The sequence below is a fragment of the Lycorma delicatula genome, chromosome 2 (genome assembly GCF_047948215.1).
Source record: "Lycorma delicatula isolate Av1 chromosome 2, ASM4794821v1, whole genome shotgun sequence".
Lineage (NCBI taxonomy): Eukaryota > Metazoa > Arthropoda > Insecta > Hemiptera > Fulgoridae > Lycorma > Lycorma delicatula.
Window position 1 is genome coordinate 220,351,763 of NC_134456.1, and position 21,498 is coordinate 220,373,260.

The 21,498-nt window shown below is 29.6% G+C and overlaps 1 protein-coding gene across 1 annotated transcript in view; it reads left to right on the forward strand.

Moving 5' to 3' along the window:
• LOC142319660 (pleckstrin homology-like domain family B member 1) overlaps positions 1 to 21,498 on the forward strand; it is a 615,345-nt gene that overhangs the window by 508,644 nt on the left and 85,203 nt on the right. Inside the window, exons 12-16 of the mRNA XM_075357205.1 lie at positions 6,461 to 6,685; positions 9,204 to 9,293; positions 13,175 to 13,331; positions 16,779 to 16,953; positions 19,037 to 19,121. Of these exons, the coding sequence (XP_075213320.1) occupies positions 6,461 to 6,685; positions 9,204 to 9,293; positions 13,175 to 13,331; positions 16,779 to 16,953; positions 19,037 to 19,121 (732 nt within the window). The remainder of the gene's footprint in view (positions 1 to 6,460; positions 6,686 to 9,203; positions 9,294 to 13,174; positions 13,332 to 16,778; positions 16,954 to 19,036; positions 19,122 to 21,498) is intronic.

Sequence of the window (21,498 nt, forward strand, 5' to 3'; positions counted from 1 at the left end):
TTACTATTACAGAGTCATACTTTGATAAATTGAATTAGCTTTTAAAAAATAAACTGGTTGTTTTGGCACATTATTTATACAGTTTTAATTTCACACTTTGAACAAATTTTTTTCTAATAAATGAAAACAGATGATTTTATTTTTCTCTCCACTCTGACAACTACAGTTCCATCAGTTATGATAATTCTGAGAAGGCTTATACATTAATTTTTATAATGCTAAGTCTGTAGTACCCCTCACAAAGATTCAGCTTCATTATTTTTAAATATTAAAATAAGTTATTTATACTGAAAGTTATAAATTATTATTATTTTTTTAATTTGATTGCTTTGCCTCCTTACAATTACTGGACTCTGTACAATGAAACATGAAACATTCCTAATTTGGACAAATTAATTAAAATTTAATATTTTATAACTTGTGAATTTTTACTTTATTCTTTTCTGAAATTATATTTTTTCACCTTATAAAACTTATTTAAGCATTTTAATTTGTTAATAAAGAAAAAAGAGATTATTTTTTGAAATTATGATTTTTATTGCTTTTTCCATAATTCAATTCAATTTTCAGCCTTCTAGGGCGAGGAATTCAAGAAAGAATATTAGTAGTTTAAAATAGAAATTACTTCTAGTTCTTGAGACAATGATTGAATTAGTTCAAATATTGTTATTTGCATATTAATAAGGGATAAGAAAAATTGATTTTTTTTATTGTAACTCCGGGAATAACTAAACATTATTTAAATCCAGAGAGGATTTTCCATATTCTATTCCTTAATTTTTGGAACATCTCATATTCCAAGAATAAATTTTCCAGTCTGTTTGGATTTTTGGGATAATCCAAACTTTTTTAATACTCTTGCAAAAGACTAATAATTTCTAAATAACTCCTGTACTTTATTTATCCGGTTAGGAAACTAATTAACTTTCTAAGACTTTGTCTCTAGAGAATTAAAATAAATAGAGCTTGATCTTCGCTGGGTTTTTAGTGAGAAGCCTGTAGTTTTTTAAGTGTGTGGCAGAGTTAGTTTTTGAAGCTTTTAAAAGTTTTAAACCGATACTTTTTTAAGCCCATTGCTTAAAAAACTACAACCTTTCCAGTGTTTGTTTTAATAAAAACAGTTATTACATTGATTATAAAATGAAGTACGTAGAAGTCATTAAAAGTCTCTTTATTTAATTAACTACTAAGTAATTTTTAAATAATTACTTTTTTACGTTTTTGGTGTCAACATATGGTCATATGGATCTCAGCACTCTACTTTTAAAATATCCATGAGTGCTTACAGTAGTTTGCAATGTATTTAAAAGGTGGTAATATCCATATAATCCATACAACAGATTTCAAGAAAATATTACAATTTATATTATTCCATTGTTTATTAACATTATATTTGTTTAAGAAAGAGCATACATAGTCGTCTTAGTTATTTTCAATAAGTTCCTCCACTATGTATCAATTGTCACAGTAGGGTATATTGGTAATGGCATAGTAGAAATCAGCTCTCTTTGTTTTGAAATTAAAAGAAAGTCTTTCTTGAAAAAAAAATTAAATATGTTTCTGCAATCCATTCAGCACAAAAGAATTCATTTTAAATTCAGATAGTCGATTTCAGGATGGTAATGTAATGCTGATTTGAGATTTAACATATTTCTCACAGGTTGAACTCAATTTTTAGCTAAGTGTATATATTGTTTTTTAAGTCTTTGAGAATGCTATGGTGTAGATTCATGTTTTCTATGATCATAAATCCTATGTTTTCCTTCTTGTCACCTTGTCGACCTAGGTATTATGAAAATATTAGTCGAATCTATGTGAGTTGCCATGATGGAAATTCTTAGTTCAGGATATAGAAATCTAGTGTGCTATTTTTCTCACGTGAGGATGAGTTCTCATCGATTGCCACCAGATTAACACAGTAACATTAAAAAACACTTAATAACTATCTGGAGAAGTCTATATTGACATAGACAATCAAAATAGATAATGATGTTAAATTTAATAAAATAAGTTTTAGATTATCTACTTGTTTTGTTTTTTTTTATTTATGATCTATGTAGTAGAGAGAATGATGAGGTTTGAACTGTAGTAAACATTCTAGGGATAAGAAAGCTGCAGTTAAAATTTTGTAATGATTGGTTCAATAGTTTTTGCAGTTATCAGGAACAAACAAAAAAGACATTACCTCTTTATATAATAGTGAGATATGAATAACATATCTCACTATGATGAATTTAATTTTCAAAAACTTCTGTTAAATTTTTACTTTAACTGTTAGGTAAAAGTTTACCAAACTTACGTATTTGTTTTTTATGTTATCTTTATTACATTTCATTTGATAAACACAGAAAAAACTTTATTAAGTAATTATGATATATAGTTCATTATGTCTTCTATTTGGATTACTTATACCACGTGCAATGTAATATTTGTACATAATAATGTTTTTGTTTTTATTGTTAGATAATTAATAGATGACATGTGGCCTCAGATTAATATGATAACATGTGTATTTTATTAATATAATTAGGTGTTTATAGGATTTTAATACAGTGTTTTATGATTTCTAAGTTTTGATATTCAAGAGTTAATGATAAAATATGGATTTTTATGTATGTATGTTGTAATAATATATTACATACTTTTTTTTGTAGTTAGTCAGATTTTATGTCTACTTAAATTTATGTCTACTTTTATTAAATTAATTATTATAACAATGTTGAATATGCATTTACACATCTTAAACAAGTAATGGTGGTGTAAATCTGTGTTAAAATTTATTATATTATTTTTTAAGATCAGTCTGTAAATTATAATTTTTGAGAAGCTTATTGATAATACCGATGTATTTTTTAAACTTATAAGCATTTAAAAAACTAATAAAGTAGGCTTATCACTCATTTTTACATATTTTATTTATGTTTGAATTATAAATTTATGCATGCGCACGCACACACACAAATACAAGTGTCACCATTTAAAACCAACCTGAAACTCAACTATACTTGATTTGGTGGCTATTTGATTTAGCTTTTACAGCCCATGTTTTGACTATTAAAGTTAAAAAAAGTTTTGTTTCATAACTATTCATAAATAAGATAAATATTTTATTTATTAAATAGTAAAACAACTAAACAACTTAAATAAAACTTGAATAATAAAAAACAGAAATATTAATTAGTTTTTATTGACAATTTTATTATTTATTTTATATTGGGGTAAATCATTCAATATTCTCTTGAATATGGCATATTTTATTAAGATTAAAGGTAAGAAATTTCCACCAAATATTAACGCACTATTATTAAAATCAGAGTAAGAACTTGTTCTGGATAATAATTAGTGGGAATTGCCTTTCATATTTACTCATAGGTGTAATATTTCACTATTAATAGTGATCATACGTCATTGATACGATACCAATGATGCATACGTCAATGATGCAATACCAATATAATTTTAATTATATTACCATATGAACATATTATTGCTTGTATCAAGAAAACTTTTTAATCAGTTACAGTATGGTAAATTAAGTAACAATGAAAGCAAGCACCAAGCACTTTCTCTGGTTGTTTTTAAGTGTACTATTGCAAAGTTTAAAAGTAATTTAAACCACTAGACAACAGGGAAGTAGTTACAGATGGTCAGTTTTACATTTGTAGAAGTGGTTTGTATAAATTTTGGGTGAGTAATAATTACTCCTAAGCAATGTTGTTTATTGAACTCTGTTCCTAAGCATAACTTGCTGAGGCTGAGTATTAGTTAATCTTGATAATAGCACAACACTGTTTATTTTATGCTAGAGTGAAATTGTCTTATAAAAAGTGGTACAGTTAATTTTACTGTCTGTATGTAATTACATTTTGTCCTAATGGAATTATTATTATTATACACCATAGACTCAACAAAATTATTACAGCAAATAAAATTTATATTTTTCCTCTAGTATTCTTTATTGGTTTATTTCTCAATTTTTATGCTGTATAGGTAAGTTATTTTTAATTCAGTTGCATCGATGATTAATAACCTGATATCATTTTCAGTAATAAACTGAACATTTTGCATATAATATGAAAATGTTAAAACAGTGTAAGTGCTTGCTTTTAAAAAACTGAAGAAATAAATTATATATAATACAGTTAATATATAGTGTTTCTGAAAACAATAATAAATACTGCATAACAGCCAGTATAAAATTAAAACTTTTAAAAAATCCCTGATTTTAAAAAAATGAAGTAAAAAATTAAAGATAAATAAAATTAAAAATTTTATGACATTTTTGGCTCAAAACCTTTGGGGAAACATGACAAATAATTCTGTGAAAGAACCAAGTCGATAGCTGCAGTAGGAACCATGAAAATTGTGAACATATACATCTCGCAGGTAAAACATGTAACCTACCTTTTTTTGCTTCACTACAGTAAGGGTTAATAATTGAATTGGAAATGACTAAATTATCTAAAGATGTCACGTACAAAATATTTTGTGTGATTATTTATCATGAGAAAATGAATAGAAAGATACAGTTTTGTTTGAATTGTTTGCACATTTTCAGAATTCGATAGCCAATTTAAAAAAATTTTTTTTATAAAAACAAAATTATTTTAGAATACTTATAATTAGACAATACAAAATACAACTTTTTTTTTTCAGTCATTAAACAGAAACAAATTTACTAATACATTGAAGCATTACTTCAAAAAGATCCTTCATTTCTGTATCTGTTGCCATAAATATTCATATAAATAGGAATACATTAATTCTTTGGATGTTTCCTCTTCCTTTTTATTTCGTTGCTTGACATAAATCCTCAATATTTTGTGTACATGCTCCTGTCTCAGGATCGACAGAATTCTCAGAATGGTTCATGGTAAGGTGTTGAAAGTTGTAGTCTTCCAAATGAGGAATATTGTCATAAGATTTCCATTTATCAGCTATAATTATTAAACCTTTTTCGATACAAGCTTTAATTATAATAAGTACAGTGTATTTGTATGATCCGGAATGGCATATATAAAACTCTTTGTTTCTCTACAAATTACACCAAAAATAGACTGACTGGTTTTTGGGAGAATTCTTCTTCTATTGTATTATTGTTTTGAGAAAGAAGACTTCAGTCTCCACTGTCATGCTGGGACTACCAACTTTTATTGGAATTTTTAATAGGTTATCTGCACAAACTTCATGCAAATAGTTCTAATTAGTGATACGTTCAGTTTGCATGTTCAGTTCTTTGAAACAAAATTTAGTTGTTGCATGTTCATTAACCCAGCAATAAATAAACAAAATAACTTTTTCAAGTGTTAATTGCTGCCTTATAATCATGTATATTTTTCTTACATGTATATTTTGGCGACATGATCACTTATTGCACATCCAATGAATACTGTTTGCACTATAATTTAATTTAATTTCATGCTTATTTTTACATTATCTTACAGTGTGCAATATTTTTCTTTCTTGCAAAAATTTCACTACTTTTCAGGACTATTAACATCTTGAACATTTGAAGCAAAAATGTACAGGGACATTCTATTCAGCGATATAATAACATACAACTCACAAGTAGTTAGAAGAAATAAATATGAACACCATGACTCTTCATGGGTTATTTTTAGTTATGTCTCGGACCTAATTTTTGTTTATTGCTTCTTAAAAAGTAATTCATCTATTAAAATAAAAAAATTGAAAAAAGTAGCCTGTCAGATTCAGAAAGTATAAATATAACTAACAAACTTAATCTGCGCTTGCTTCGCTCGCCAACTTCGCTCGCCAACCTTGACTAATAACAGTAATGTTTTGATCATTTAAATAATAAAGTCAGTACTTTTTAAATTATTTCTCGGACTTAAATTTTGTTTATTGCTTCATAAAAAGTAATAATTCATCTATTAAAATTAAAAAAATTGAAGAAAAGTGGTTGTCTGATTCTGAAAAAGAATCAAACTTTTACTGTCTTGCAGCAGTATTAAGGGTTTTACATATGTATCTAATTATTCCTGAGCAACCTCTCCACCTCAGATGGTGAGATGGTAGAGATCTACCATCTCTACCTCTCTTAAACCATTTGTGCAAACATAACATCCTCACCAAAAGCCTTCTGTAACATTTTTACCACTTTACTGCGCTCTATTCCTTTTTTAATGTAAAATTTAATGCAAATTGTTTGTTATATCATTTTCAAATAAATTGCCAATCATAATAAAATACGTCCTAATTATTTGGCTGCCAAATTTTAATTATGCAACTAATATGGCTGAAAATATTGATATTCATTTAGTCATGTGCAATCATATTGGAAAAAGACCAACTCAGTTGAAAAAACACTGAACAGATTTAAAAACTTCTCTTTAATTTTTTTATCACATCTCGTTCATATTTTTTTGATGAGTGGTTATTACACTAAACTTTAAAAATTTGTGAAATTTAAACTAATATTTTTATTGTTAATTTACAGTCATTTGAAGATTTGGAATTTAGTCTATTAGAAGAAGAGGCTTGTTGGTTAACATGTCGAGAAGAATTGCATAGAGAAATCGGAGAAGTTAATTCCAGATATACTGAAAGGAAACAGCGTATTGAACAATTAGAGTTACAGAGACAAGCTACTGAACAGCAAGCTAATTCTCATAGCCATCAGTTGCAACTTGAACGTCTCTCACTGTTACGGCAAATAGAAGAGGTATGTTTTTATATAAAGATTTTTCCGTATCTATATTTCTTATCATTTAATTGTAGAACGTATGTTCACTTCTATATGCCTACTAGCGCCCATGATGATGATGAGGTAGAGTGTGTATACGTAGAGATTGATGAAAAAATTAAACACGTAAAAGGAGATGAAAATTTAATAATAGTTGGAGATTGGAATGCAAGCATTGGAAAAGACAAGGAAGAAGATATAGTGGGTGAATACGGGCTGGGCAAAAGGAATGAAAGAGGGGACCGACTTATAGAGTTTTGCACGAAGTGTAATTTAGTAATTGCCAACACCTAATTTAAAAATCATAATAGAAGAATATACACTTGGAAAAGGCCAGGCGATACTGCAAGGTATCAGATAGATTATATCATGGTTAAGCAAAGATTTAGAAATCAACTCGTTGACTGCAAAACTTACCCTGGAGCAGACATTGATAGCGACCATAATTTGGTGATAATGAAATGTAGATTGGGGTTTAAAAACCTGAAGAAAAGGTGTCAGATCAATCGGTGGAATTTAGAGAAGCTTGAGGAAGAGGAGGTAAAGAAGATTTTTGAGGAGGACATCGCAAGAGGTCTGAGTAAAAAAGATAAGGTAGAAAATGTAGAAGAAGAATGGGTGAATGTTAAAAAGGAAATTCTTAAATCAGCAGAAGCAAACTTAGGCGGAATAAAGAGAACTGGTAGAAAACCTTGGGTTTCAGACGATATATTGCAGCTGATGGATGAACATAAAAAATAGAAGAATGCTAGTGATGAAGAAAGTAAAAGGAACTATCGGCAATTAAGAAATGCTATAAACAGGAAGTGCAAACTGGCGAAAGAAGAGTGGATTAAAGAAAAGTGTTCAGAAATGGAAAGAGAAATGAACATTGGTAAAATAGACGGAGCATACAGGAAAGTTAAGGAAAATTTTGGGGTACACAAATTAAAATCTAATAATGTGTTAAACAAAGATGGTACACCAATATATAATACGAAAGGTAAAGTCGATAGATGGGTGGAATATATTGAAGAGTTATACAGAGGAAATGAATTAGAAAATGGTGTTAGTCATGATACCAAAGAAAGCAGGGACAGATGAATGTGAAGAATACAGAACAATTAGTTTAACTAGTCATGCATCAAAAATCTTAACTAGAATTCTATACAGAAGAACTGAGAGGAGAGTGGAAGAAGTGTTAGGAGAAGACCAATTTGGTTTCAGGAAAAGTATAGGGACAAGGGAAGCAATTTTAGGCCTCAGATTAATAGTAGAAGGAAGATTAAAGAAAAACAAACCAACATACTTGGCGTTTATAGACCTAGAAAAGGCATTTGATAACGTAGACTGGAATAAAATGTTCAGCATTTTAAAAAAATTAGGGTTCAAATACAGAGATAGAAGAACAACTGCTAACATGTACAGGAACCAAACAGCAACAGTAATAATTGAAGAACATAAGAAAGAAGCCGTAATAAGAAAGGGAGTCTGACAAGGATGTTCCCTATCTCCGTTAGTGATGTTAAAGAACAATTTAGATTCAGAGTAACAGTACAAGGTGAAAAGATAAAGATGCTACGATTTGCTGATGATATAGTAATTCTAGCCGAGAGTAAAAAGGATTTAGAAGAAACAATGAACGGCATAGATGAAGTCCTACACAATAACTATCGCATGAAAATAAACAAGAATAAAACAAAAGTAATGAAATGTAGTAGAAATAACAAAGATGGACCACTGAATGTGAAAATAGGAGGAGAAAAGATTATGGAGGTAGAAGAATTTTGTTATTTGGGAAGTAGAATTACTAAAGATGGACGAAGCAGAAGCGATATAAAATGCCGAATAGGACAAGCGAAACAAGCCTTCAGTAAGAAATATAATTTGTTTACATCAAAATTTAATTTAAATGTCAGGAAAAGATTTTTGAAAGTATATGTTTGGAGCGTCGCTTTATATGGAAGTGAAACTTGGACATTTGGAGTATCTGAGAAGAAAAGATTAGAAGCTTTTGAAATGTGGTGCTATAGGAGAATGTTAAAAATCAGATGGGTGGATAAAGTGACAAATGAAGAGTTGTTGCGGCAAATAGATGAAGAAAGAAGCATTTGGAAAAATATAGTTAAAAGAAGAGACAGACCTATAGGCCACATACTAAGGCATCCTGGAAGAGTCGCTTTAATATTGGAAGGACAGGTAGAAGGAAAAAATTGTGTAGACAGGTAACGTTTGGAATATGTAAAACAAATTGTAGGGATGTAGGATGTAGGGGGTATACTGAAATAAAACGACTAGCACTAGATAGGGAAACTTGGAGAGCTGCATCAAACCAGTCAAATGACTGAAGACAAAAAAAAAAAATTGTAGAACTATGATTTAATCTGTTTAATGGTTTATTTTTAACATTTAACAGTATTGTTTTTTTATTTCAAAATTATGAGATATTGTTATATGAAAATTATAATATTTTATGATATTCCATTTGTTATTTAAAAAACATTCTTTTCTATTTTAGACCCGCAGTAAGCTGAAAGAACTGGATCATCAAAGAAGATTCCAGTTAACTCAGAATTTAAGACCTTCAGATAGCTATGATGTTGATGGGGTAAGATGGTTATAAATTAGAAGCTTTTTTCTGTTTAGAGTATGATTAAATTCATAGTTTTATATTTTTGTATCGCACTCTTTCTGCATTCTAGAACACACATATTTTATGTGAGTTTTTAGAAAATATATGTATATATTCTTTGAAATCTTTATTTAGGTTAGTTATTTAATCATGGGTCATGCATAATTCTTGGTTTTGGAATTAGGCCATTTATGAAATGCTAAAAAGATTTTTATCGTTAAAATCAATCTCTGGTATAAGAAGTATAGCTTCTAACATTAAATTTATAATAATTTTTCCATGGACCATAAATTTATTGTCTATGGATTACTTCTAGTTATTAAGAGAAAAATTTGGTGCCTACAACCACTATTTTAAGTTTGGATTGCTTAGATTACCATTGGAATATCTCTATTTTAAAGAATGGAAGCCTTTGAATTATTTATGCATAAATGATTTGTCACTGAGTATCATTAATCTGTAGTAAAAGAAAAGAAGATAAGCGATGGATACACCAAGGTCAGCTTTTAAAATGAATTTATCAGTTTCCTGCACACATCATGGGTCCATTGTTCCCTTTCTATATAGTACAAACCTCCAACATACAATGTGAGTGTTACGTTACATTGACTTCTTATTTTGTTCTTTTCCATTGAGGTAACCATTGTAAAATCCACTAGGCTGGTCTAGTGGTTAACTCGTCATCACAAATCAGCAGATTTTGAAGTCGAGAGTTCCAAGGTTCAAATCCTAGTACAGGCAGTAACATTTTACTAGATCACAGATATCGGTGTTCTCTAGTAGTTGGGTTTCAATTAACCACAGATCTCAGGAGTGGTCAACCTGAGACTGTACAAGACTACATTTGATTTACATTCATACATATCATCTTTATTCATCCTCTGAAGTAATACTTTACTGTGGTTCCAGAGGCTAAACAGAAAAGAGAGAGTAATCATTGTAAGATTAGTATTTTTGGTGTATTTTTTTTTTATTATTGTAATCATATTTCAATTTTTAATGACAGACTGACCAAATTTATTCTAAAATAACATTTTTTAAATTTACATTGTCATTCTTTCATAATGCTATTTTTATGGTCATCTTCAGTGACTAGTGCATATTTTCTATTCTGGTGTCAGTTGATGTGAGCAGTTTTTGAGTATGAAAACATGTATTTTTTTTTTTTTGCTTGATGATATTGCCAAATAAGCTTGAAGCTTGTGCAGTTTGTTGTTTTTTTTCTAAACTGTACCCAGGTTGTTTTAAATCTCTTGAGTCTTAAATTTAATGTGATTTTTTCATTAATTTTTGTTTTTATTTCCATTCATTTTGTGTCGAAATGAGTGTTATTATATCAATTTGTATGTGCTTGGTACTTCATAGTGTTGTCTTCAATGGGATCTTCAGCTGGCAAGGTGTAATAAGTAGTTTACGTATCATGGTTCTAACAGCTGTGACTTTTTGTAAGGTTGAATAGTTTGAGACCTTGTAAATAAGTGTGTCCATCATTATTGGTTTTCTTTGTAAAAGTATGCTTTTGTTTTTGGTCTCGTTTTATGAAGTCAAGAAAATAATACAGGGTCCTGTTTAATGATTTTGGGTTTTATTGTATTTACAATAAATTAAGCTGTAAAGTGTAATTTATTATATATGTTGTTGAATGTTAATGATTGTTCACTTGTCTTTTATTGCCTTAATACAGCAAGATGTTGGTCATTAACATACTTATGCTAATATATTATTTTACCGTTATATTTATTGTTTGTGAGTATTTGGATTTGATCTCTGAAGCAACAAGCAGTTTTGACTTTTTTATGAAAATAATTAGTAAGGAAAAGATTTTTACTTTCTTTTTGTGCTTCCTAAATTTTGTATGAGTTTTTTAGAAGTAAAATAAATTCATATGTTCTAAATGTCTCATTGTTCTGAAATATATATGTGATGTATTCCTATGTAATGAATTGGATGTGTCCTTCACATTGTAAATAATGTAAAAGAAAAAACAAGAAAAATGTTCAAAATGATACTTCATTTTTGCTAGATTGTTAGATGTACAAAATTGATAGTAAATGACAGTGTACCGTTACAAAAATAATTTTTTTTTATTATAAAAGGATTTTACTCTACTTCATTCTGCCTTCATTCTACCTGCTAGATTGATTTCTAAAGTTTAAATGAAATGATTTGTTTGAAAATCAGGAAGATATACCAGATTGTATTGCTAATATTTATCTAGTGAAAGCCATTTGAGCATGGAAATTAGGATTTTTGTGTTCAGTTAAGTTAGGCAATTTTATTTTTGTGCTACTGAAATATTTTCAGCCGTGCGCACGTGTGTGTGTGTGTGTGTGTGTGTGTGTGCATACTTACTTTTAAATAGATCAAAATATTAATGTTATGGGTGTTATTTTTGTTAGCAATCTTTGGCTTACTTTGGCTTCTTTAGCATTCTTTGTCTTAGTCTTAATATACTTCCATTGTCATTTTTTTTAAAGCTGATAAATCTTTCCACCAATTTATTTAAAATACAATTAAAAAAATTTGTTTTATGAAACAGTATTACTCTATCCATGAATTTTTTGATGATAATAATTAAAAATATTAAAAAAACCTGATTTTTCTGCAACCTCCACAATATATACACATATGTGCTCAAAATTATTTTCAATTGTGCCTTCTGAATTGTGAATTATGTTATAATAATTTTTTATGTTTAACATGTTTACCTTAACACTATTTAAAAAGTTTTATTTTAAATAAATAATATGGACTTTAATCACTTCTATTTTTTATCTTATAATTTATTTTTGTAATTTTTTATAAAGATGTGATTTATAATTGTTATATCATAGAATAAACAATTTATTTATTGGATGTTGGCAGAGATCATTTAACTGTTCAGTCTCTAAACCATTCAGTTTGGGTTTGAAAAAATTATCCTTTTGTCATTCCATTATATGTCATGGAAAGATTGCAATACTATAGTGAGATTCAAATTTTGTATTAGGTGTAAAGATGATTTGTTGCATTACAGTACACACTTTTTACTGGTAGTTTCTGTAATATTTTGGTTGTATACACTGAAAAGTGTGTAATTGAATGCCATAGAGAACTTCAAAACCTTCTTTCACAGAATAAAAATGTGTTACACTGGTAGTTCTTTTATTTATTACAACTTAGTTATAAGCATATTTCCTTTTACTTTCCTTGTTAAATGTGTTCCTTCAGCAGGTATTTATAAAAATATGTTATAATTTGTAGTCAGAATTAGTTACGTAATAGTTATTAATTAGTTATGTTGCAATAGTTATGTCATAAACATTGCATGTAATATTTACTATAAACTTTTATACAATCTAAACTCCTCTTTCAAAAATATTCTCAGTATTCTTGAGAAAAATATTCTCAATCTTGTTCTTGAACTGATTTCTGATGATAGTAAAGCAAATTTCTGATGATAGTAAAGCCCCTGCAGTCCAAACAGAGTTTTGAAATATTGCTCAGCAACTAAAAATAAATAAAAAATTAGTATTCAGTTCCTGAAAATTGTAGTATACTTATAGGTTTCAATATATGTTAATGGTTGGAACAGATATATCGATGATGACGTATTATTATGCCTACAGCTATTAAATGATTCTGAAATGACCTTTTGTTATAATATATGAGTAGTGAACAAGAAAATATTTTCTTTATATGCTGTTTTTGTATAGATTAAGTATTTATGTTTTAAAAGCAAGTTCATTAATGTTTTTGGGTATTTGAGTTTTAATTCTCTTTGAATCTAAATATTAAAATGATGCAGTAATATGAAAAATCATTTCATTTCTTACAGAAATGTTTTTTTAATATTGTGAAAACTTATTAATTTTCAGGAAAATGTAAAAAAGCAGAGTCAGGATGATCTGGATAGAATATCTCAAGTAACTTCTGGAGCACCAATGGAAATTTCAACAAACTCGCTTGGTCGACGAACTATTGCTTCATTACAAGAGATCGAACGAAATCGACAGATTCACTTAGCTAAGCAAGGTGTGTTTTTTAAAAATTACTTATTGTATTAAAAGTAGGTTTTGTATAATTAATTTTTGTTTTGTTGAAGCTGCAAAAAACTTTTACATGAAAAGTTAAGTATTTAGTTAAGTTTCTAGTTTTATATATATAGTTATTTGATTCCAGTTTATTTTTCCTAATTAAGTCAAATGGTGTGATGTACACTTAATGTATATGCTTATATTATTAATAAGTTAGTGAAGCTGTATCAAATTAATCAGCTTCAACATCTGTAGTTCTTATGTAATTACATTAGTTATGGATGTTTGTTTAGATAGCTTCAAGGATATTTTCAGAATTACTACAGAAAAGGAAAATATGTAATTTAGGTGATTAAATTTTATGGTTCAAAATTTAGATTACAAGATTCATATTCTTGAATTCTTAAACATTACTAAATATACAGCATTCTTGTCTTTGTAGAGATCTATGTAGAACTACACATCCTGAAAATTATCGTATATGCATGTTGTGCTTCTACCGAGCTCTAGTCCATTCCCGATTAGATATGGCTGCGTGGCTTATTCATTAGTGCAGGCCTCCGTTCTAAAGATGTTCGATGCAGTCCATCACTTATTCATCCTTCTTGCCACAGGTGCCTTTCGCTCAAGCTCCCGTGGTAAATCTGCTAGTAGACAGTGGAGGTCTGCTAATAGCCATCTCTTTGGATTAGACAGAAGCAAATGATATGCTCCTAAGTGGCTCGGATTAAAACACAATCTCCTCATCCAACCTTTGATGCATTATTCCCCTATTAGTCAGCAACAGCTGAGTCCACTGCTTTGCTAGGCTTCAGAGCTCAGTGCCTTTTCTCAGCTCTAAATATCAAATTACCTCCAGTCCTTACTATTGCTTTGTGGCTCCATGTTATTGGAGACATGTTATTGGGTGGCTTTCTCTCGTTAATTACTGCTTTGATTTTTGTCAGTATGATAAACAGAACACAAATTCAGTTGCTTTGTGAAAAAAATTTATAATATAAATAGCCTTAATCCAGATGCTACAGTTTATATGGGTGGCTCTAAAAACGTTAACTTTCTTGGTTGTGGTTTCGTGGTTGCAACAGAACATACATATTTGGCCTCCCCAGAATTGCCAGTATTTTCATCACCAAGCTCTTTGCTATTAATAAGGTCTTAAATAAAATTAGCCCAACATTTAGAAATGCTCTGATTCCATGAGTGTCTTACAGGTAATTAGTGATATGTACTCCATATACCCTGTTGTCAGTGAGATTCAGCATCTTATTTCACAAATGAACTACCATAATACAGTTGTGAGCTTCTGCTGGATCCCCAGCCATATTGGGATTTTAGGTAATGAGCGAGCTGATAGTGCCGCAAAGGAGGCTTGTTTCCAGCCTCTTTTCATTGATTGCTTCATTTCGAACAATCTGGTCTGTTTCCGGAAGAGGGTGGTTCATAGTGAGTGGCAAAGTGATTGGAATGATAACATGAACAATAAACTTCACCCAGTTATTTCTGCATGAGCTCCTCATGCAGAAATAACTGTCAGGAGGAGGTTATTATCTGCTGTTTGCGAGTAGGGCACACTAGACTCACTCATGGATATGTGATGACTCAAGCAGATGCACCTGCCAGTTTGTGCTTGCTGCGACTGCCGACTGACAGTGCACCATATCCTTGAGTGCACCATATCTATTGTATCTTTTATACAGCATTGCATCACAAGTTTAAACTAGGGGCCAACATGCAAACTATTCTAGGCGATAATGAAATGTTTTTATCTTAGTTTTCATAGTTTCTTAGTACCATCTGTTTATAATCAAATATTAAAATTTTTGTAGTGTGTTTCAGCTTGTCGTGACAATTGCTGTATAGTAGTTGGAAATGTTATTATTTGTTTATTACAACAAATATATTGTGTCCAGGCAATGATAACACATTAGTGTTTTACACCCAGCAAAAAATAAACCAAAAAAAAAAATGTAGAATTACACACCTTGAAAATTATGCAGTTATCTAAATTATATTAATTGCTTTTTTTAATAATATTTTTTTTCAAATGTACATTTTGCCAATTTTGCAAAGTTCTTTATGTGTACACCTCCCTCTTTGTGTTGTTATAATTTACTAATGTTGTGGTAATTGTTATTATTTGTTTATTACAACAAATATATTGTGTCTAGGCAATGATAACATGGAAGTGTTTTTCACCCAACAAAAAATCAACCAAAAAAAAAAAAATTAGAATTACACACCCTGAAAATTATGCAATTACCTAAGTTATATTAATTGCTTTTTTAATAATATTTTTTTTTAAATGTACATTTTGCCAATTTTGCAAAGTTCTTTATGTGTATACATCCCTCTTTGTGTTGTTGTAATTTACTAATGTTGTGGTAATTCTTTCTTATTATTTATTAGTTTAGTTAATCTGCATAGGTCTCTTTTACAGTTTTGATTTGAAAGTAATGGATTTTAATCCATTACTTTTATTCCTTTTACTTTTTTTATTACTTTTACTCCATTAGTAATGGATAATTAATTTAACAAGATCTTTTTATTACATTTTTTAAAAACACCTCTTGTGAATTGAAAGTTACTTTTTATGACTAATTGCTTATATCAAATAATTTGGTGTGTATTTACAAATTTATTTCGTATGTCATTGCTTCATTTTCATTTTGGTATAATAAAATTTTATCTGCTGCTTTAGGTCTTATTTTCAGTAAAAAAGGCGTATTATTTAATGGAAGAAGTAAAAACTGCAGTCCTTTACCTACATTGTAATTTCTTACCTGTATTTGTATTTACTATGTTTTAAATTTTCAGCCTTATCTTAGACAATATGGAGGATGTTAACCTTACTGTGGTTAGATTTTCTCTTTCTCTTTGTTCTTCTTTCATTCCTTTTTGACTAGGAGCAGTGGAAATTTTATTAGATGTCAATTAGCTTGATCTGTAGTGTCACAATTTGTGACACGGAGTGTCACAAAAGTGAAACACAAGTGTTTCAGCAGGATGGAAACTCTAGAAACTCATTTCTTGCTATTTGGGGTTCATCCAGAAAGCCAAATTAGTGTTCTAAGCATGCTTATCTGATAAGCATGCAGTGGTAGAGTGTGTTTGATCTGTATCATTGTTTTGATTGGCTGTTATGCAAAATCTAAACACCACTATTTAGTGTTTGGATAATTTTAGAAAATAGTAGTTAAGTAAGGCTCATATTTAAATTATATTCTTCAGCAAGTCATAACTAATACTAATTAGTATAACTCAATCAGAGATGTGGTTTGAAGAAAATTTTATAATTATTATGCATTAGATATAAATTTTTTTTTTAACGAAAATTAAAATATCATGTTAGGCATTTATTAATTGTATTTTTTTCTTAATGATGTGTTTAAAATGTTTCTTTAAAAAATGTACAATTTAAATTTAATTCTTCATTTAATTTTTGTAGGAAGTTTAGTAATTGAAGAAGAACGTAAGAGGGTGTCCGAATTAAAAAGAAGAGTTCAAGATGAAGCTAGAGCGGAATGGGAAGAACGTAGACAACGTGAAAATAATTGCCATTCATTAAATAGTGTTGGCAGTGATGAATCAAGTCTCACATCAAGTGATGTTCATACTGAAAGGTAAGTTTAAAATAAAATGTTATTATTTATGTTTAAAGTTGTATTTATTTATGCAATATTCAGGTTACTTACCTTAATTACATTACATTCATTTGTTACAACTACTGATTTTTTTTTTTTGTGAATTAAGAATAACATAAAAATGAAATGTAATTATTGAAATGTGTATAGGTTTCATTTTACTTGAAACCTATACACAGTATAGAATTTCTTCATTCCTTGACAAACTTTTATCATCATTGATGGTTTGGCTGAGCTTGGTGTGGGAGTTTCAAATATAAACAGAATTTTTTTTATTTTGCTCTTATAATGAGTTTACACTCATTAACTTAGGTTTGACTTACTGGATAAACACTTGGATATCTGTTATCAGCAGTACTGTATGTCCTTTCTCTCCTTTCTGTCAATTGTAATCAACATGTTTGAGCAAGAGGTCTATGCTTTTATTATGTTGCCTAAATTTTAGTCTAAGAAGGGGCTTATTTTGTTTCTCATTTGAATGTGAAATAAAAATGAGCTGTAGGTGAGTTCTCTCAGTCCAAAGTGTATGAATTCAAAGTTGTGTGATAGTAGAGAAAGATTTTAAATTGTGATGAAACGTGTTATTTTACCCCAGAGTCAAAACGAGATAGTGTGCACTGATATTCAAGCTCATCTCCATTGTAGAAAACCAAAAACTACAATTTTTCACTTGTGAAGATAATATTTTTTACTTGTGTTTTTTCTAGGGTCTGCAGAGTATATTTATCTTGATTTTCTCACGGAACTTAGAACTATAATTTTGTCACTACTATTTGTGTGTGTGTGTGTGTGTGTGTATGTGTGTGTGTGTATATATATATATATATGTGTGTGTGTGTGTGTGTGTGTGTATGTGTGTGTGTGTATGTGTGTGTGTATGTATATATATATATATATATATATATATATATATATATATATGTGTGTGTGTGTGTGTGTGTGTGTGTGTGTGTGTGTGTGTGTGTGTGTGTGTGTGTGTGTGTGTGTGTGTGTGTGTGTGTGTGTGTGTGTGTGTGTGTGTGTGTGTGTGTGTGTGTGTGTGTGTGTGTGTGTGTGTGTGTGTGTGTGTGTGTGTGTGTGTGTGTGTGTGTGTGTGTGTGTGTGTGTGTGTGTGTGTGTGTGTGTGTGTGTGTGGTATTCATACCTTATGTACATACTGTAAAAAAGATTGTTGTTGCTTAGAAAGTAAAATGAATATAAACTGTATTTAAAATATGTCTGGTTTTATCAATATTCTAAGATTTTATCATTAAACTCTGGAAACACTACCAGATCACCGTGCTGTGATGTCTCACTGTAATACGAGTGGGACTTGTATAGCCAAGATTTCAAAAAGGAAAAATCCTTTTTTTTGTAACTTTTTCTGTTCAGCCTGTTTAAGAAACTTTTTAGAAGGAAAACATTTGATTTGGATAAGGAGTTACCAATTGTGTGCAAGGTTAGGCCAAGATAATAGAAAGACTCTTCTAAGATTACAAAGTTTCCTGAATGCTGGTACAAGTCCATTGCATTGGCTGAAGACTGCATTGAGAAATAGTTTACGAATTACTTCACTATATTCTACAAATAAATCACAGTTATGAAACTCCTGTTTATATTCGTACCTTTCTTACATTACACTTTTGACAATTGTTTTTTGTTTCAGTTTTTTTCCAATTTTTTTTTTGTTTTCAAAGTTTTGCGTCCACTTAAACCACAAGGCTTATGCTTAGTAACTAATATCCATGTTGGATAAAGACAGCACTCCAAATAGCATTTAAAATATAGAAAATAAGTTTAAAATTAGAAGTATATGTATTTAAAAACATAAAAAAACCTTACGCAAAATGTTAAGGTAAATGTTTTTGAGTAAAAATATAATAGGTTTACATATGTTGCTGTTTTTTCTATAAAAATTTCTATGTTTATTTTGTAAAAGTAAATTAAATTGATAGAACTGAACTGAAGTGTGTAATGCTGATCTCAAACAAATCATATTCATTTCCAACTTTCACACATTAAGTATATTAGTATTACTTTTAAATTTCAATATACATAACATACAATTTCATGTATTTTTTAGTGCTAGCAGTGAAGATGTTGAGAAACGATTGCCACCACCAATAAATGAAGATAAGATAGAGACAACCAGCACTGACCTTTCTGAGGTAAGAATCATTCATTTCATAATTAAAAATTAATGGTAGAGTTAAATATTTTGCTACTTTGCTGTTTTGTGAAGCTCATAATACATGTACCTTGCATACTATTATATTAGGGAATATTCACACACTTATTTGTTTTTTATCACTACATCATTAGCTCCACGACTCCCAAAAAGTAAAAAAAAAATATATTAACCCCAAAAAGTAAATAAGTAAAATTCATATGTTGTGATCTCCAACACCAATATAATGAAACCTAGCTGTGTTAATAGCGACTGGTATGAACATGGATGTATGAAGTGTACAAATGTGAGCAATTTACAGGTTCCAACTTGATGTGTACATGCTCCTTGTAATTTAGTCTGCTTGCATAATATCTACTGTGAGAGCATAATGTTGAAACATGGAACATGCATACGATATGTATGAACACGTTATGCTCTCAGCAGCATAAAAGAGGTGTAAGGGATTGCAGAACATCAGTTTAGTTTCAAATGTGAAGCATCCGTCTGGTACCTTTCTTTAAGTTTTTAAAAGCATAGTTTCATTGAAAATAATAATAGTTAAATGGTGTATTTTTTTTCAATTACATTCTTATGCAAAGTGGATAAATTTTTGAAAAAACAGTCGGCCATCTAATTACATCTAGTGAATCGATTGCTAAAAAGACAATGACAGTTAATTAAAGTATAGTGTTACCTCTCCAATGAGTCCTGGAGTCCTCTCCAATGAAAGTGTGAAATCATCAAAATTAATTCGACACTTGGAAACTAAATGTCTGGATCTTATAAGCAAACCTTTGGAATTTTTCAAAAGAAAATTACATACTTTAAGAAATCATCTAGCTTCTACTTGCAAATCAAGCCAAACTGAAAAAAGTACACTTGATGCATCTTATTTCATAGCATTAAGTTTAGCTAAGATGTCCAAACCCCATGCACTTGCAGAAAACCTCATATTGTCTGCTCCAATTGATATGGTCAGTGTTTTAGGAGACGTGAAAGAAGCAAAAAAATTCAACTTTCTTATGACACAGTATCAAGGCGAATCAAAGATGTGGCTGCTGATGTTCACGATTAGATAGTTCAGCAAGTGAGTTAAAGTAAATTGTTTAGTATTCAGTGAATCATCAGATGTGGCAAACATTTCTCAGTTTGATGAGATATAAATGCGATAGGGACAGATCAATCAAAGAAAATATGTTATTTTGCAAATCAATACCTGTGGTCATGCCACAGGACAATGTCCTTTTGATGCTTTTTTATGATGCTACAAAAATTATAACATAGATTGGATAAAATGTATTGCAGTCTGTAGTGATAGTGCAAAGGTGATAACAGGAAAGATCTTTTCTGAAAAGGTTGTCTTAAACTAAGGGTGGAATGGAGGACGCACTGCTTCCTTCACAGATATGCTCTTGCCACAAAAAAAAATGCCGGAAGATCTCAAATAAGTTCTTTGTAAAGCTATAAAAATGGTTAATTTTATTAAAAGTCTACCATTACAGAATAGGCTGTTTGCTAAACTATGTGATGAAATGGACAAAAAGAAAAAATCTCTTCTTTTCCATACAATAGTCAGATGGTTATTGCAAGGGAAAGTATTAACCTAAGTATTAACCTGGTTATTGAAATTGTGAGATGAATTAATGAATTTTTTTAGGATAAACTAATGCCATTCTCAGTTTTTACAAAGTAATGAATATATGTTGTTATTAGCATATTTAACTGGTGTATTTTTGCACATAAACAACTTGAATGTGAATTTACAAGGCTATTATAAAAACATTTTATTAATAACAAATAAAGTTCATGCTATCATTAAGAAGCTTGATATCTGGATTATTCACCTTCAAAGGAAAAATTTGCCATCCACTTCAGATTATATTGAGAAAAATTTGAAGAAAGAATACAATATTATTCACCACAGTTTGGATAGGATGAAGATGCATTTGTGTGAGCTAAAAATTCAATTGGTGGAGTAATTCCTGGAAGAAAAAAATGATTTCTCAAAGAGATGGGTACTGAATCCATTTAGTGAAAACATTGTTCTAGTTACCAGTTGATATTCGTGAACAGCTCGTCAAAATGTATGCCGATAAAACATATTAAAACTACAATTCACATCTAATGATTTAGATATGTTTTGGCTTGCTCTTCAAAGTGAATATGGAAATTTAATCACAGAAGCATTGAAAATATTAATCGCTTTCACCACATCTTGTAAAAAGGGTTTTTTGTCTGTGGTTGCGCTAAAAACTAAGTATAGGAATCATCTTTTATCACTTCAAAACAATTTACTTTTGTATGTTTCTAACATAGATCCAAATACGGAGAAATGTTTTAATGAAAAACAAACACAGCCATCTCATTAATTTATT